This window comes from Copadichromis virginalis, linkage group LG6 (assembly GCF_057382275.1).
Source record: "Copadichromis virginalis isolate Kocher_CV1m ecotype Utaka linkage group LG6, C_Virginalis_male_GT1.1, whole genome shotgun sequence".
NCBI classification, from domain to species: domain Eukaryota; kingdom Metazoa; phylum Chordata; class Actinopteri; order Cichliformes; family Cichlidae; genus Copadichromis; species Copadichromis virginalis.
This window is the reverse complement of record NC_140623.1, coordinates 12,107,696-12,126,819: the sequence shown is the minus strand read 5'-3', so window position 1 is coordinate 12,126,819 and position 19,124 is coordinate 12,107,696. Positions and strand designations below refer to the sequence as shown.

Below are 19,124 nucleotides of genomic sequence, written 5' to 3'. Positions count from 1 at the left end.
GCTCTGCATTTTCAGCATAGCAGGAGCATAACTGGAACACTTCCACACCTTAAAACACCACACCAAGGCATTGGTGAAACCGCCAGAGGCCAAAACCATCCACAAAGCTGACTGAGGTTACTTTGTTCAGTGCTTCTATAATGGCTTCTCCTGGTAATTACACATCCTCTGCACGAATCTCATATCTACAAGGCAATAACCAGGTTAATTGTCATTATGTGCTGGCAGACTTAAAGTCATAATACTTTCACTGATAGATTTTTGTTTACAGGATACTGCAACTCACCCATTGTAAGTTACTAGAGGGCAGATACTGGATCCCTACTCTGGCTTTTCAGCTCAAATTGCCATTTATCTGATATTTCAAACCTCATAATATATCTGAAGCTACCCTTACCAGTGTCAGAAAGGTTGTCCTATCATACAATTTAGCTGGTATGTAACTGCTTCTATTAACAGTACAAAAGCAGGTACGTTTAATGAGAGACAGAGGGGAACATAGTAAGAGGAGTCACAGATACGTCTCTAAGTGTGGAGCTGCTACTTTGCCAAAAACAATGGTTCTATTAAGAGTACACAGAAGAACAAGTCAAGGAGTAAATGCAGTTGAAGAGAATGACAAAGAAATATAAATTGTATTTGTACCTAAGCTTTTAATGTAATTTATTTATCGTGGCTTTCATGTGGCTCATTGTGCATGCGATTCTTCTTCATCCTAATATAGATTGTCAGCACATGTGATGCCAAAAACCTCACAGGCAATGACTAACTTTGTGGGAATGTTTCTTTTATAGTTTCGATCATTAAAATGTATTATTTCACATTAAAGGACTGCACGAGACTCAATACTTCAACAGATTGCTGCACTGTGCCAGCTCACAGCTGCTGTGCAAAGTAAAAAATCCTAGCTACAGTACAAGACTACTCCATATGGAGAATGAGAGGCTCATCGGAGACAGCTGATTATCTTTCTCTGTTATTTTTTCACACAGAAGACTTTTTAATTAATTATATTTGTAGAGGAAAACTACTACTAAAGTACTACTCCCATGAGTAAAAATCAAATCAATGGGAAAACAATACAATATATAAACATTTCCTTTGCGTTTTGTAATTTTTGGATTGTCATTTATAGTTTTTGGATGATTTGTATTTACAGTCATTGCATTGGTAATCTCAGACCATAAAGCCCTGATTATATATTCATTTAATCTCACCCAATGGTATATATTAATCTAATCTTCTGTTAATTTTTTTTACTATACTGATACTTGGGTTATGAGAATAGGTGATGCAACATAAATCCAGCTTGTTGACACTCTATCCAGATAAGACTGATGCAACTCTCCGTTATATGTTCCTAAGGCAAGAAAGAAAAGACGTCACGTCAGGCTCAGATTAACAAACTAATCCTAGAAGTCATCATAACTTTTGAGGTCATGGTAAAATAAAGAGACTTGCTCAACCACAAAATCCTTTACACAACTGAACTTTCATGCAGCACGCCCATCAGAATAACATTTCTATTTACTTTGTGTGTGTTAAGCCTTAATCTGTTTTATTTATAATATCCTTACACATGTTTGTCCATGTGCTTTCACATTCCTGTGCAACCCCAGTACAGTACAGATACAGTGCATGGCTATAATTGATCTTCTTACAAAACAGTTGTGGGGTAAGAGTTTTAGAAAGAAAGACCTTGTTAAACTGATTTTACTGGTAAGCTTTTCAAGCATGAGGTAACACGATATTCCTCTTTGGAAGATTTGGCACCACTAAATCAAGACTCCTTTATTTTCTAAAAGAAAATGAAGTAACCTCCCTGCAGAACAACTTTTTAACACAAATTTATGATCGCCACTTTACTTCTTTGTGCCCTCACCACCGATGTTTTTTCTTTCACATCTGCCAGTCTCTCCATCATCCAATTTAGTGTCAGGAGAAAAACAAATGTGAATAATTTGCTACCAAAAGCATTTGTGTTCTACATAATTTATCTAAATGACTGCTCAATTATTTGCACTTTTACACAGCCGTTGTAGTTGGTTCTTTTTTTTTTTTTTAGCAGTTTCTGTTTACCAATCCTCATAATGCTGGTACACAGCAAAATCTCCAGTGTTAAATTAACACTGGAGATTTTGCTGTGTATGAAGTGTAATTAATACCAGTGTTTTAGGTAGCCTTCACCACCTAGCTGTCCTACTTTCTTTGACATGTAAGTACTTAAACTGGATAGGAATAAAGAGTAAAGACAATAATTATTCAATAATTAAACAACAATGTTCTAAATTTATTCTGCCCTTTTGCATTGGTCATTTATCTGGATATTCTAGCCAAGAGGGAAACGCAGCACAGCCTTTGGTAGCAGTAAGAACAATGCAAATTTCCATAATTTGCATATTAGCTTTCAACACGAGCAATCTTTAACCTTCAACATACTATAAAATTTGCCATTATAAAGTTTCACAACTCCACAAATAATAAGATCAAATACAAAAGTTGTTTGACATTTGGATGATCTCCCCTTCATGGTTGTTTCCTTGTGCGTCTCTGGAATATTTCTAGTGCAGTTGCTATTTGTAAAGTTTCTGATATGACTATCATCTCAAGGGTCATCATGATAATCATTGATAAGAGCAGCATCTACCTCTACAATCTAGTGACCGAATGATAGTTTTCAGTGGGAGAAATGGCAGTGCAAACCCCCTAAGGTCATGCGTCAGATAACAAGCTTTCTGCAAAGAGTGTTGTTTCCATTGTTGATCTTCTTATGATCCTATTCTTGACAACTAACAGTGGTATACTTCTCTTTTGTACAATACAGTACAGCCAGCCATAGCAAGGGGGAGAAAGAGGGCAAGAGAGAGAGAGAGAGCATATGTTCTTTTTGAGGTAAATTATAATTCATAGCAAGTACCAATTTGAGGTTTATTTTTCATTAATTTCATTGCTGACATTTGGGAAAATAGTGACATCAGTCCAATAAAGTTTGATGGACCAGAAGTCATAGCAACAAACCAAAAGCAGAGCAGAATGTTTTGTACAAGCCTGCTCAGGTTTCTTGAGGTTGTTGTTATGACTTTTTTAAGCCATGTAACTGTTCTGCGGATTTTCAAAATAAGGTTCAACTTATAATAATGCTGCGGAATTTCTTTCTTATGTCGTCAAGTCACCATAGTTGTGCTTCTATAGGACCAAGACTCCTTGCACCTTGCTTTGAGAGAATACACAACACAATCATGTTTGGGTTTTGCCATGCACTTTAAGTTTAGATGAGTGAGTCTTTGTATACAGCAAATTGTGGATGAACTGTGGCAGGCGTCAACGAACCAGCTATTTAAACATCTTGCCTCTCACACTCGTTCTCTGCAATTCCCCATCTCCATTTATTCTTGCTGCCCACTTCTTATCACAGGGGAGGAGTAAAGTTTATGTGGGCCTTTCATTCTGTCTCACAGTGAGAGATGGCTGCAGTGTATTGTGGGTAACAAAATCCAGCTGTGTTGTAGACTCTGTGTTTGTGTGTGTCTCCTGGCGTGAACATGTGCAAGAATGTGTGCGTGCCTGTGTGAATACATTCAGAGGCCTGTGAGTTGCTGTTCTGCAGGTCGGGTGTGTGCCGAACTGTTTAATTTTCATCTTCTGATGAGCACGTTCCCCTTTCAACACACAGCCTCCATGGCTAAGGATATGCTGTGTGCCATTAAGTCCTACTGTGACAACAAAAAGCAGTGACATTTAATTATACACGTACGAAAGAATAAAGAGAACTGGTTTTGCAACAAGTTCTGTGACTGCAGCGTAATGCAGGATTACTTGCGTGCACTGTGTATGTCCATTTTTTTGGAGTGCTGTGCTTGGCAGATTCTTGGCTTTATGATGTTGGCACCCGGTTAATATCAGACAGCAGAAGAAACAGAGGAACTTAAAGTGCTTATGTTGAGATTGAGCTTTAAGCTTTCCTTATTTCCCCTCCTACTTATCCTGTCATTCCTTTGAAATTTCAAAATAGATGAGGTGTTTGTGAAGCAGAAAGTTAAGAATAAATGTGCTTTCCTGTAAGCTCTTTGAAAATATTATGTTTAAGGCATTTCATTTGGCCTGCCACAGTGGTGTTTAACACTTATCTAAAAGCCTTGCCAACTTATTTTCCTTTTACTTGACTGAAATTAACAATGGTCAAGATTAAACAAAGATGTAGAAAGTAAAGCATACACAAGTTTTAATAATTTACATTGCTGCTGTCTGACATCAGGTAAGTTTTATAAGTCTTGGAAAAATATTTCTGGTCAAAAAGGTCAAAAGACATAATGAGACAAGGTTTTGATAGATGACTGAAAATTATTTACACCAACTGATATTGATAATGGATTGGATTTATATAGCGCTTTTCAAGGCACCCAAAGCGCTTTACAATGCCACTATTCATTCACTCTCACATTCACACACTGGTGGAGGCAAGCTACGGTTGTAGCCACAGCTGCCCTGGGGCAGACTGACAGAAGCGAGGGTGCCATATCGCGCCATCGGCCTCTCTGGCCAACACTAGTAGGCGGTAGGTGAAGTGTCTTGCCCAAGGACACAAAGACCAGGACAGAGAGCCCAGGGATCGAACCGGCGACCTTCCGGTTACAGATACGCTTCCCAACCTCCTGTGTGTTGATATCAAACACACAGCTACAGTATTGTAGCTACAGCTTGTGACAACATTATTAAAAGATATTTTGAAAGTTATTTAGTAAACAGGGACAAAGAGGCAGTTTATTTTATATTGTACTTTTTCTTTTTGTGAAACATGAAGAATAAAAACAGCTCATGAAATACTTATATGGGCAACTAAAAGTCACATTTAATTATACATGTACGCATGTTACTGTTACTGCTGATAAGTCATGTATGCCTTTGGATTACATGTTGGAATCAGCACATGGACAGTTCTGTGCACCATCTAAGATAAATATCACATGTGACATGGTTCTTTCCATTACTGTTGGGATGTCTGAATAAGGGCGTGAGTAACTTAAAGCAGCTTGTTAGGTTCAGCTCATATATATATACATATATATATATATATATATATATATATATATATATATATATATATATATATATATATATATATATATTTTTTTTTTTTTTTTTTCCCACCCTGATTTACGAATAAATTCTTTACAAATCCATGTGTTGTGGGCAGTCTGAGGTACACCTGTGCACTACTCATGATGTCAGATCAGCATCCTGATGTGGCACACCTGTGAGGTGAGATGGATTATCTCAATATGGCAGATGTGCCCACTACCACACATTTGGACTGATTTGTGACCACTGTTTGGGAGGGATGGTTATATTGTGCATCTGGAATGAATTTTAGGTCTCTACGTCCATCCCATGGGGAATGGGAGCAGTAACAAAGGTGTTGCGTTTATATTTTTGTTGAGTGTATATACATACATACATATATATATATATATATTTGTGTCCCGTTTGGATCTTTAGCCATCAGAATTGTTGTCTTAAGGCCAAGAAAGATGCCAAGCGGATTTATTTTACCAAGTGGATCATCATGGCCTTGCCATATTGGTCCATTTGATTGACCTTTATTATAATTATGAATTTATTTTATTTTCAGTTGCTACAAACGGGACAGACATGACTGGGGGATAGGACAGGGAGAAAGAATGAAAGAAAGAGAGGGAGAGAAAGAAAACCTAAGGGGAGAAGAGACGGTGAGAAGGAGGGGAAGAAAGAAAAAAAAACAAACAAACAAAAAAACAAAACACCTGGGTCACCTGTATGGAGAAAAAAACAGAAGAGAAAGCAAACAACAAAGACCAACATAATAAAAAAAACAGCACCATCACAATAAACTAGCTAGCAGTAGATATCAGTAGATACTAAATAATAAACGATGTTGTGCAGCACGCAAGATAGACAGCGCACAATGTGCTTTGAGGCAGCAGCCAAGAAAGCTGTAGTCCGCGTCTGTGAATACCCGTGTGCACACCTGTGTGCATACCTGTGTGGATCAGCATGCTTGCATTCCAAAGGTTTCTCCATGTAACGATCTGCTAGGGAGTGTGGGGGGGCCACAGCCCCGTCCTCCAGGGTATGAAGCAGGTATGGAGGAGATCAAAACTCCAGACATCCAGAGGCCCCCAGAACACAAGAGACCAAGGAAGACCAACAGAGGGGCAGCCACGCCACTGTCCCAGTAAGAGCTGAGGACAGTCCCAGATGAGGGCTCACTCAGCAGCCGTGGAGCAGAAGCCAGGGGGAGTTGCAGTGACGCGCCCGTGAGCTCCGCCGGCAGCCAGCTGTGCCTGAGTGACCGAGCCCCAGGCCGAGAGGCCGGGGGCACCCCACCTCCGAAGTGGCCCGAGCGAGCCCCAGGCTCCAGGCCCCGATAAACGGCCGCCAAGGAGTGAGCCGGTGTGTACCCGGATGCCCACCCCCAGACACAAAGAACCACCAACGCACCGACACCTGAGGGAGTCCGCCACTGGCAGGGGAAGTGGTGGTGGGTGGAGATAGGCCTCCAAACCTTGGAGGGCCTGAGATGTCCCCAGAGAGGTGGCGTCTGATACCCAACCTGACATATAGACACACACAGACACAAACATCCATTCACACCCTCATGCTCTCATATGCACTTACTCCACACTCAACCAACGTGGAGACAGACATAAAGAGACGCTGTACACACGATCACACTCCCCAAGCGTACTCTACGAACCGGGTCTAGGTACCCTTGCCCCTGGAGGGGGGAACTGCACCCAGACCCAGGTGGTGATATGTGTATATATATATGTATGTGTATGTATATGTATATGTATATATATATATATATATATATATATATTTGGGGTGTAACGATACACAAAATTCACGGTTCGGTTCGGTTCGATACTTTGGTGTCACGGTTCGATATTTTTTCGATACAAAAAAATGTTCATGCATTTTTAATTTGTCATTTATTAAAATTATAAATATATATTTTAACTCAAAAGTACAGTTTTTAAATGTAACCCTAACCCTTGTGCGTGTTTTTTATTTTGACAGCGAATGCGCACCTGCGGACCACTTATGTGCAGCCCTGGTTATTTAGCTCGTCATATCGCAGCCACAGAGATTCTTTTGTCCATGAAACCATAAAGCTGCACTTTCTTTTTGCCTTATAGTCTGATTTGTCATAACTTTTCCGTTTTGTGGTAAGCTTTTCTTTGGCTGTCACTTCTTCACCCTGACCTGTCTTATTTGGCTCAGCAGAACTGAAATGCTTTTACACACGCACTCACATAAGCTCAGCGATTCTCTGCGTGATCAACCTCTCACATGTTTAAGCTTGCTGTGGGAGATTTCACTTGTCATGTTTGCATAGTAAGCTAACGATTAATAAGACGATGTCAGAGGAATTGGTGCACAAATTATCATCACTCACAGATCAGTGCTGTCGCTCTCTATACACAGTTCGCACGATTGCAAAGTGAAAGCAAAAAACAAGCGCAAATTCAAACGCGACTTCAATATGTCACATATTGACAGTGGCTCACCGATGCCAATGACATAATTACCCAGCTACATTTCCGAAAGAATGCAAAAGCATTGACATACAATAAGATAAAAATAGAATACAAATACAAATACTATATACAACTGAGTAAAAATACAACGATGACAGAAAGGATTATTGCACTTAGTATTATTGCATATGTATGGATGTGTGTGTTTGATCAGTTAAAGTCTTTATTATGGAGTCTGACAGCAGTGGGGAGGAAAGACCTGCGAAATCTCTCCGTCCCACACCGTGGGTGCCGCAGTCTCCCACTGAAGGAGCTGCTCAGTGCTGTCACAGTCTGCTGCATGGGGTGGGAGATGTTGTCCATCAGGGATGACAGCTTAGCCGCCGTTCTCCTGTCACTCACCACCTCCACTGGGTCCAGAGGGCATCCTAGAACAGAGCTGGCCCTTCGGATCACCCTGTTCAGTCTCTTCCTGTCCCCAGCAGAGATGCTGCCGCCCCAGCAGACCACGCCATAAAAGATAGCAGAAGCCACAACAGAGTCATAGAATTTCTTCAGGAGTGGGCCCTCCACTCCAAACGACCTGAGTCTCCGCAGCAGGTACAGCCTGCTCTGCCCTTTCCTGTAGAGGGCGTCTGAGTTATGAGTCCAGTCCAGTCTATTGTTCAGATGAACACCAAGGTACCTGTAGCTGTCCACAGCCTCAATGTCCATACCTTGGATGTTCAGTGGTTGCAGTGGAGAATGCTTGTGCCTGCGGAAGTCTACCACCAGTTCCTTGGTTTTACTGGCGTTGATCTGGAGGTAGTTCAGCTGGCACCAGTCCACAAAGTCTTGGGTCAGACCTCTGTACTCCTTGTCGTCCCCATCAGTGATGAGGCCGACTATTGCAGAGTCATCAGAGAACTTCTGCAGGAAGCACTGGGTGGAATTGTGGGAGAAGTCTGCAGTGTAGATGGTGAAGAGGAACGGAGCCAGAACCGTTCCCTGTGGGGCCCCCGTACTGCAGACGAACCTGTCCGACACACAGCCCTGAGTCCTCACATACTGTGGTCGGTCGGTGAGGTAGTCCAGGATCCAGGTAGTGAGGTGATGGTCCACTCCAGAGTTCACCAGCTTGTCCTTTAGAACCGAGGGAAGAATGGTGTTGAAGGCACTGGAGAAATCAAAGAACATGATTCTCACAGTGCTTCCAGCGGTCTCCAGGTGAGCGAGGGAACGATGTAGGAGGTGAATGACGGCATCATCCGCTCCAATACGCTTCTGAGCTATATTCTCAGCAGCATAAGGAGAATCATGTGCTAACAGCTGTCTAAATGACTCGGCTAAAGTTAGTAGCGTGCTTGCTTTTTTTTGTCTGCTTCCACTTGTCTTTGCACTAGGATGATGTCGGCATAAATGTGCAGTCATATTCGTTGTGTTACCACTAGTGCTTTCAGGTTAATCTCGTTGAAATGACCTTAACGCCACAACATGGCAAATCTCCGTTAACGAGCTACCGCGGATCGCTCCGTGCATGGGGCTAGACGGCCAACACGTTAACGAGCTAACTGCGCTAACACACTAGTTCACACCAATGTAATTGAGCATTGCATGGCACATCCAACATACTGTTTTACTTTAGTCCATGACTCGCTTACCTTCAGGGTCATACGTCACATGAAAACCAAAATAATTCCAAACGCCAGATCTGAATGAGGTTCAATTTGCTTGTTGCAAGGAGAGCTTAACTTCTGTCTCGCTAGCTTGCCCTGCGCTCTTCCTTCTGACTATGCTGTCTGTGTTGAGCGCTCAGTGGATCTGCGCTCGACAGTGCAGCCTAGGCGGAGTAGTCGAACACAGATTCACTGAGCGCTCCACACAGAAAGCATCGTCAGAAGGAAAATTGATAAAATAAATTACAAATGTTGTATTGTTCGATACATATGCGTACCGAACCGAAAGTACTGTATCGAATGGTTCAATATCGATACGAATATCGTTGCACCCCTAATATATATATATATATATATATATATATATATATATATATATATATATATATATATATATGTATATATATATATCCCCACTGCTGTTCTGCATAGGCCTGAACCCCCTCAGTGAGATCATTAACAAGACTGGCTACAGATACCGACTACGGAACGGAGCAGTTGTCAGCCACCTCCTGTACATGGATGACATCAAGCTGTATGCCAAGAGTGAACGAGACATCGATTCACTGATCCACACTACCAGGCTATACAGCAATGACATTGGAATGTCGTTCGGACTGGAGAAGTGTAGTCGGATGGTAACAAAGAGAGGGAAGGTAGTCAGAACTGAGGGGATTGAACTACCAGAAGGCAACATTGCAGACATAGAGGACAGTTACAAGTACCTGGGGATCCCGCAGGCGAATGGGAACCATGAAGAGGCCGCTAGAAAAGCTGCAACCACCAAGTACCTGCAGAGGGTCAGGCAAGTCCTGAGGAGTCAGCTGAATGGTAAGAACAAGATCCGGGCCATCAACACGTACGCCCTGCCCGTGATCAGGTACCCTGCTGGGGTAATAGGCTGGCCAAAGGAGGAGATAGAAGCCACTGACATAAAGACAAGAAAGCTCCTTACCATGCATGGAGGGTTTCACCCCAAGTCCAGCACCCTGAGGCTATACGCTAAGCGGAAGGAAGGGGGCCGGGGACTGGTGAGTGTCAGCACCACAGTCCAGGATGAGACAACGAACATCCAAGAATACATTGGGAAGATGGCCCCAACTGACCGAGTGCTCAGTGAATACCTCAGGCAGCAGAAACCCAAGAAAGAGGAGGTAGACGAGGAACCATCATGGAAGGACAGGGCCCTGCACGGTATGTACCACCGGCAGATAGAGGAGGTGGCTGATATCCAGAAATCCTACCAGTGGCTGGACAAAGCTGGACTGAGAGACAGCACAGAGGCACTAATCATGGCAGCACAAGAACAAGCTCTGAGTACAAGATCCATATAGGCTGGGGTCTATCACACCAGGCAAGACCCCAGGTGCAGGCTGTGTAAAGATGCCCCAGAGACAATCCAGCACATAACAGCAGGGTGCAAGATGCTAGCAGGCAAGGCATACATGGAACGCCATAACCAAGTGGCCGGCATAGTGTACAGGAACATCTGTGCCGAGTATAACCTGGAAGTCCCGAGGTCAAAATGGGAGATGCCCCCAAGGGTGGTGGAGAATGACCGAGCTAAGATCCTGTGGGACTTCCAGATACAGACGGACAAAATGGTGGTGGCTAACCAACCGGACATAGTGGTGGTAGACAAACAGAAGAAGACGGCCGTAGTGATCGATGTAGCAGTTCCGAATGACAGCAATATCAGGAAGAAGGAACACGAGAAGCTGGAGAAATACCAAGGGCTCAGAGAAGAGCTCGAGAGGATGTGGAGGGTGAAGGTAACGGTGGTCCCCGTGGTAATCGGAGCACTAGGTGCGGTGACTCCCAAGCTAGGCGAGTGGCTCCAGCAGATCCCGGGAACAACATCGGAGATCTCTGTCCAGAAGAGCGCAGTCCTGGGAACAGCTAAGATACTGCGCAGGACCCTCAAGCTCCCAGGCCTCTGGTAGAGGACCCGAGCTTGAAGGATAAACCGCCCGCAGGGGCGTGCTGGGTGTTTTTATATATATGTATATATGTATATCGTGTATATATATATGTGTGTATATCGTGTATATATATATGTGTATATCGTGTGTATATATATATATGTGTATATCTGTATGTATGCAGGTGTATGAATAAGTTGTACATATCTGTCTTTATGGGTGTATCTGTATGTATGCAGGTGTAAGAATAAGTTGTACATATCTGTCTTGTGTAAATGTAAATCTGTCTGTGTTATTATGTAAATACTTGCTTACGCTATTGTGTATTTCACACGGAGAGATACCAAACTGCCTTTCATTGTTCTTGTAACAGTCACAATCCGGTTGTTCAGTGATGACGCGATGAATCCTACTTCCGGGCCTAAAGTAGTCTGCGTTTAATATGGCTTTTGTGTTGTTAACATGTTTAATGTTTTGTATTTTCTTCTATTTGATCTCAAAAAGCTCCTAAAACAGTCAGTGATCACTGTTGACCTCCCTCGGCTTTTATTACCGCTAATCATTTATTTAAGCTCAGTTTTTAAAACCTTAGGATGTAGCTACAGCCCAGCCCATGCAGCAGTATATGAATGACTAACCTCGTATTGTGGATGGATTATCTCAGTTGTTCTCCTGGCTGAAGTTTGGTCCTTTTACAGCATCCTGCCATGCGATTACATTTGTTCCTGACCACCGAGAACACTCACGTTAACGTTTATCGAGTGGGAAAAAAAAGTTAGCTTGTTTATATTATGCTAACATAGCTGTGTCGCTAGTGGTCACGTAGCACATCATTATAGACCAGCTAGCCAAACTTCAGTAACCCTACAAACATCACTGCTGTTTAGTTTTCTGTCTTCATTTATGTTGGAAGTGATAACAGAGCTGTACGTTTTAATTTGTTTCCAAAACCCCGCAGTCAGGACATGCTATATTGTATTTAGATAGAAGCTAGCGAGCTAACTCCCTGCTAACTTCTAACTCCGTTAAATGTCATAAATTCCGTTTTCATGGATGCCTGGATGTTAAACTCAATTGTTACACCTAGTAGAGCAGAACGCTGATCATTTTATTAAAGATGAAAGACTTTAGACAGTTTTTCAACTCTCAGTAATGCCATAGTGATCATTTGATATATGGACCTGCAGCGGAGTTTAGGTCCAGACACGGCTAGTGACGTCAGACTGAACAATCGGATAAAGAGCTATTCTATTCTATTCTAGAACATTCACAGAGGCTGTAAACGTGCATGTCCTGACAGTGGTTAGTTGGCAAGCGCAAGGCCTCAAGATTACCTACACACTTGGATTTGCAAACATATTCTATAAAAGCCTATAAAGGCTAGCTTTAAGAGTGTAATACTCCAACCATTCATATTCCAGTCGTTCCTCTCCTTTCATCACACTATTCACTTAGCAAGTGTGTCAGAGGTAGCACCCTAAAGAACTAAAAGGCAGCTATAATGTTCTGTAAACAACAACTGACTTCACACGAAGAAAGCTCCAGACTCTGGAGTGCAGTGGCTTTAAATAAAGACATTCTCCTGAACAAAAGCCCGTCATAGCAGGAATAGTTCAGTGGAGCACGCTGTCATCTTAGATCTTTTAATTGTATGCATTAGGGTGTGCATTGTAGTTTGTGTCTGTAGCTTTTGTTTGTTTTGTTTGTTTTTTTCCCACTAGTACTGGTTTGGTGACTAAAGCAAAGTAATGCCAGGCAAAGTTAGCCCTGCAGCAGACTGGTGACCTTTCTGGACAAGCAGAAAAAAACTGAATGATGGATATATTGCTTTGATAAATGGCCACAAAATGTTACTCACACCAGTAACTTTGGGTCTGAAAACATGTCTTTGCATTGCTGTTTTGTTTTTTTACCTAAAAGTTCAAACACCAGTTAAAATTACTAGTATATGCAGACTTGCAGGTTTGTAAAGCTGTTCAATTTAGTGTCCGTGTTTATTTCTTATTGGACATGAAGTGTAACAGTGTTGTTCTCTTTGGCAAAAACTAGCAAAGTGACCAGTTTCCCACATAGATACAGTATGGCATCAAGAGACAAAAATCAGAGATAAGATTCTAATTCCCAGACAGTGTGCTGTGATCTGTATAAAACAGCATTAGAAACATTCTTACTGGTCCTGGAAGATCAGTTAAATAAAAGTGTGTCTTTAGGTTAACAGAGAATCAAGAGAGCAGCAGGTCAGAGCACCGTCCATATTAATTCATCTAAAAAAAATCTTGTGTTGTGTTCAAAACACTTGTCAGCACCACTTTTTTCCATTCCTGTCACTACATAAAGAATTTCCCAGAATATTGCAAATTCCTACTTTCATGTTATGAGGTGAAGGGAATGAATGGCGGAGAAATAGGGCAGGGAGGGAATAGAGTTATGGCCCTATGTGTGCACGCCTGACTTTAATAAAACATCTTAGGTTTCTCCTTGACTTCCGCCTCAGGAGTCCTGGAAAGGGCAATAGTGTGAGAGTTTAACAAATAGAAACCAGGCCAAGGGAGTGGAGGGGAGAGAGAGGAAGATGAAAGACAAAGAGCTGATGTAATGTTAAGGATGGTGACTGAAATGCACATTGATAAATGGTGTACCATAATAGGAACATTTAAACATGTGATTATAAAAAAACAGCAACATATTTGTAAGTTAATTGTTTTTTACATTTTTCATTATTCCACAGCAGAACAGTTTGTTACTGTTTTTATGCTCAATCCAGACACATTGTTAAAACTTCTTTACTCACTACACAGCAGTTATACATTTAAGTGCATTTTTTGTGTTTTTTCTTTCTTTTTGGGTGAGCTGCATACATGGGGCTTATTTTTATTCTTCCTATAAGACATGTGACTATAAACAATAAAAGTGGGCAAAGTAAAGACGCTTGATGACACAATTATCTCTTTGTAGAGCACTGTTTGTACACTACCTTGTAAAATCTTGTGCTGATTAAGAGGGAAGCGGGATGAGATTTAAAAAACATTCACACATCCACTGGAAAATTAGTTGGAAATTTTCAATGCAGTGCTTGAATTTTCCACAGTTTTCTACTGTCCTGTGTTTTTTGGCACTATAAAACAATAGTGTAATGTGTCTGTCAGCAAACCATATTCGCCTCAGATATGTTTGTATATGGGAGACTTGCGGCTGTGCATGTCATGCTTCACTGCAGCAGACTGGGTTTCACGGGCTAAAAACGATGCCATAAACACAAAGAAGTGGCTGAACTGACTTCTTATCTACTCAGAAATAGTCACCCTGGGTGGCCTGTGCTAACCTCTCACTTAACCTATGGGCCTTTATCCCTGGGGAGGATGATCATTACAGATATGAAAAGCAAAGGCACTATAATGAGGCTCTAGGCATTATATTTTGCATACATATTTGTGTTTATGGAAATAAAGTTTTGTTTTTTTTAGCATAAGTTAGGGCTGCTCAATTATGGCAAAAATGATAATCACGATTATTTTCACTGAAATTGAGATCTTGATTATTTGACGATATTTATTTAACAATAACAATGTATTGAATAATGACTTTAAAAAGATTGTCAAAAAATAATATAAAATAGTGTGCAAATACTGATAACAGTGCGAATGTTTGCAATATAAAAAATAAAAAAAATGTAAACATCTATGTTTAATGATCTTTGCAGTGTTGCTCTGTGGTGCAGCTACGACACCGTAGCAAAGTTTACACACTATGTCTACTTGATCCACGTCTGACTCCGCGAACCCATAATGTTTCTGCACCACTGAAGTTTTTTACCTCTCTTTTCAACCAACAGCAGTCACTCTCCTCTCCAAATAACTTCTGCTTAGCTTTCCGAGCTTCCCTCGGGTCCTCTTAATTGTTGTGACGCGTGTTCGAAATGCAGAGAGGTGCGCTCGATTTGCCACACAGCGCGAGAGTAAAGCACGAGGGAGGGGCTAATAATCGGCTCAGTCATTTTTACTAATCCTTGAAAGCCCAGATCGTAATTTAGATTTAAATTCGATTAATTGAGCAGCCCTAGCATAAGTATGTGTGTATCCACCTCATTGTACTTTTCTATATTTCTGTGTTCTTTGATACTTGAATTTCTTCCTTTGGACATGTTTTATGGAACTGTTGCATTTGTTATTAGACAAAACGAATCTAAGTTTGAGTACGAGGCTGACAAAATTCTTAAATAATATTCATTTATTTCATAGAGTAGTTAATTATATTACCTGTAGAGCTATTTATAAATTACCAGGGTTTATGTTTCAATTTGTCTTGTAAATATGGGCACCTTAGCAAGCAACTAATGATTGACACTAACCATTTTCTATTCCACTTATGTCTTTCAGATTTGCAAGCCTTTCATCGCCATGATACAATACTTCCTGCTCTTTGTCCTGTCTTCTGGGCTGGTGTTATCATCTGACTGCCCAGCAAGCTGTGACTGCCCAATGCAGGGGTCTATATTCTGCATTAATCTTCCTGCCCCCATTGTGCCTCGTGTCCCAACAACGACACAAAATCTCTACATCTTCCAAAATGCCATCATTACTTTGGCTCAAGAAGACTTCAAAGGTCTAATGGAGTTGGAGCTTTTAGATCTGAGCCAGAATGAGCTTACAGAGATTCCAGATGGTGTATTTGAGATGTTGTCAAAACTGAAGAACTTAGACTTGTCCACTAACCAGATTACCCATATATCCAAAGGCAGTTTTTCTGGCTTGGTACAGCTGGAGAGGCTGTATCTTCATTCAAATCGCATACAGAGCATTCATTTGGAAGCTTTTGAAGGTTTAGAAAAGTTGCTAGAACTAAAACTGCAAGGGAATCAGCTAACCTCGCTCCCATCACTTCAGTTCCCCAGTCTTCTCCTTTTAGACCTCAGCAACAACAATATTCCAACTTTGAGGCCCTCAGACCTACAGACTCCCCACCTGGAGACACTTAAGGTGGCCTCTCTAAAGCTTACTACTTTACATGAGGATCTCGTAGCCTCCCTGAAGAATCTTCATGAGCTAGACATTTCATCAAACCAGTTAGCTGAGGTGCCCAGGGCCCTAAAACATGATTTCCTAAAAGGGCTGACCAAGCTGAGCTTGGCTGGCAACCCATTGGGGGATCTGAGGGTGGAGGACTTTGATAAATTATCTGGGCTTCAAGAACTGGATCTCAGTAGTCTAAATCTCCAGGGATTCCCACCACATTTTTTTCACACTTTCCCCAAGTTGAGAACCCTGACAGCAGCTAAGAATCCATTTGACTGTTTGTGCCCATTAGCCTGGTTCCCTGTCTGGCTAAAAGAGAAGAAAGTGATTCTTGAGAGACATGAAGAGACCAGATGCCACTTTCCTCTAGTTAATGCTGGGAAGATGCTTTCAGAACTGGATCACAAAGATTTTGGATGTCCATCAACCACAACATTGCAAATGGGCTCTCCCATTGGAAGTACTTCTGTTCCACAGTTGCCATACACATCTCCAAGAACAACCCATACCAATGCTATTCCTCCTCCCCCACCACCTAGTGAAGAAACTATCTCTCCAAAAACAGAACCTCCAGTCTTCCCAAGCTCCACCAGTGGGCAATATGAGCACTTTTGTCCACCAAACATCTGCCTTAATGGTGGCACTTGTTATTTTGACCCAGTGGGAGAACTCGGCTGTTTGTGTCTGTCAGGGACATTTGGCCTCTACTGTGAAAATATGGATGATGTTCCTCAACCACCAGCAACTGAAGATTCTATAGTTACCACCGAGATGCCTGATAAACTTGATGCCATCAGTTCACGTCAGGTGACCTCCACATCAATCCTTCTTGACTTGCATCGGTTTATCAAGTCACAGCCGCATATTCGTGGCATCAAGTTGACCTACCGTAACCTCTCAGGGCCTGATCGCCGATCCATTACACTGAATGTTCCACCCAACTATCCTGAATACACTTTACGTGGTCTGAGACCAAACTGTACCTATTCAGTCTGTGCTAGTCCTTTGGGAGAGAAAATCAGCTCTCGGGCCAACAACTCTGCTGAAATGGGGTCATGTACAGAGGCTCGTACCGAAGGGATTCCAGTGACATCCTCAGAGCCCTGGGTGGAGACACAGCCATCTATGACATATACTCTCATACCTGCTTTAGCTGCTCTTGCACTGGTGCTGGGATTTGCTGTGGTGACTGGGACAATCATCTGTCTAAGGAAAAGGAAGCAGGCCAATTCTGGATTGGAGCCTGAACTGGGCCCCACTGATCCTGATCCCATGGAACTGGAGGGGAAACCTTGTCTGGAGAATGGAGGAAACGGTACAACACCCCTCAAACAGCCGGAGATCGATCATTGTTTTACTCCTCAGCCACTTCCATACATGCAACAAAACGGGGGGTTGGACTATGTAGCACTCTTAGTGCAAGGCCACTGCCCTTCAAATAACAATGTTACGTCACTAAAACCATCTTATTTCTAACTGTTGGGAAGATTTTGTAAAGACTCCCCTTCCATAGTTTCTGATCCTGATATCGCTCACTTAGTGATTGAAATCGAATTTTCAGTCCAAACATCCAAAATTCAAAAAGTGGCACTTACTATCCTTTCAAGGTCAAAAGGTGGCACAACAAAGTGGATGATTTATTTCAGAGTCAGTGAATGGTAAAATTACGATGACATCATATTGGAAATTTGCAAAATGAATGGGAAGTGGTTTAAAAGTCATCAAGCAGGATTAGATGGTGGTGAAACCTAACTGAGTGCAATTTACTAGAAAGGTCTTAGCGAACTGAAAACGGAAGTGCCTTTTGCATTGACGCAGCTGTAACTGACAGTTCTTTTTTAAAATGTTTTTGTTTATAAAACAGAAACAATGTGACTGAGTTGTAATCCTGTTGCTGGATTTAGTAGATATGGTATGGGGAAAGTGCCTGAGTGTTTGAGCTACAGAACTGGATCACGTCACTGGTGTATATGAAAACACCTGGACCACACGTCCCAATACAAACTGGAGTTTCAACCAACTCTGACCGCACCATAAGGATTATAAAAAGATCTTGCACTGAAAAAAACATTTGGATTTTCCTTTCAAATGTTCCACTTATAGACTGTCACAAGGTTAATGCTCAAAAGGAAGTGGAATTAATAAAAATATTTTGAAAATCAGCATTAAGCTGAAGACCATATGAGCTGTGTGAACTCTATATTATGTTGTGGACAGTATCTGAAACAAAAACATGCAAGTGTCTTGTGCAGCAACCATAATTCTGCCACATCATTTGTTTTTTGTGGGAAATATATTTGCTGTGAAAGGTAAATGGGAACGGACTTTGCCTGCATTGTTCTGTGCCATCAGAGGCAGATTATTAGTGTTTAGTTGATATTATGGTATTCCATTTTTGTCATGTATTTTTGTATTTTTAGCATGTCTTTTGTTTTTTTTTTGTTTTTTTTTGCAGTATTGCTAACATGAGTTTAAACAGTAATTGTCCCTGCCTATAAACCCATGCATAAATGGTGGATTTTTGACTGTCCTGAGTGGAGAAGTAAATGGAGAAGTAAATCAAAGCTAAAGTTCTCCAAAGATGAGATCCAAAAGCAGCGAGGAGTAATTAAATATCTACTAAAAGCTGATTCATAAAACTACTTTAATTAAAACTCAGCCATTCTTACATAAAATACAGACTGCTTTTTGTTTTTTCCAAAATTTAAACTGAATGTAAAAGTTCAGTGTCAGATACTTTAGTCTCTCTGCCAGGTCTGCCTCCACTCCACAAAGACATAGTTAAACAAGGCTCAGACTGTTTTTGAACAGTAAAGATCCCTAAACTGTTCAAAGGCCTTCAGCCTCAGAGCTCACTCCTATAAAGCAGCACACACGTGCCAAGAAAGGAAGTTCAAAGATTTAGAGTTTTAGGCACTAGTTTTCTCCTGGGGCTGCTGACTGTATCGTTCCAGTGATATCGTCTAGACAGTGGCCCCTTTAGCTTTTTGTTTGCTATTACCCTCTTACTTGTCT

General features: G+C 41.6%; 1 protein-coding gene across 2 annotated transcripts in view; it reads left to right on the top strand.

The window, feature by feature from the left end:
- The window catches only part of vasna (vasorin a), a 37,225-nt gene extending 18,869 nt beyond the window's left edge, over positions 1-18,356 (top strand). For both annotated transcript variants that reach the window (XM_085458661.1, XM_085458662.1), the window contains one exon: positions 15,474-18,356. In XM_085458661.1, the coding sequence (XP_085314787.1) occupies positions 15,495-17,585 (2,091 nt within the window). In that variant the 5' untranslated portion in view covers positions 15,474-15,494 and the 3' untranslated portion in view covers positions 17,586-18,356. The remainder of the gene's footprint in view (positions 1-15,473) is intronic.
- Positions 18,357-19,124: the final 768 nt, after the last annotated feature.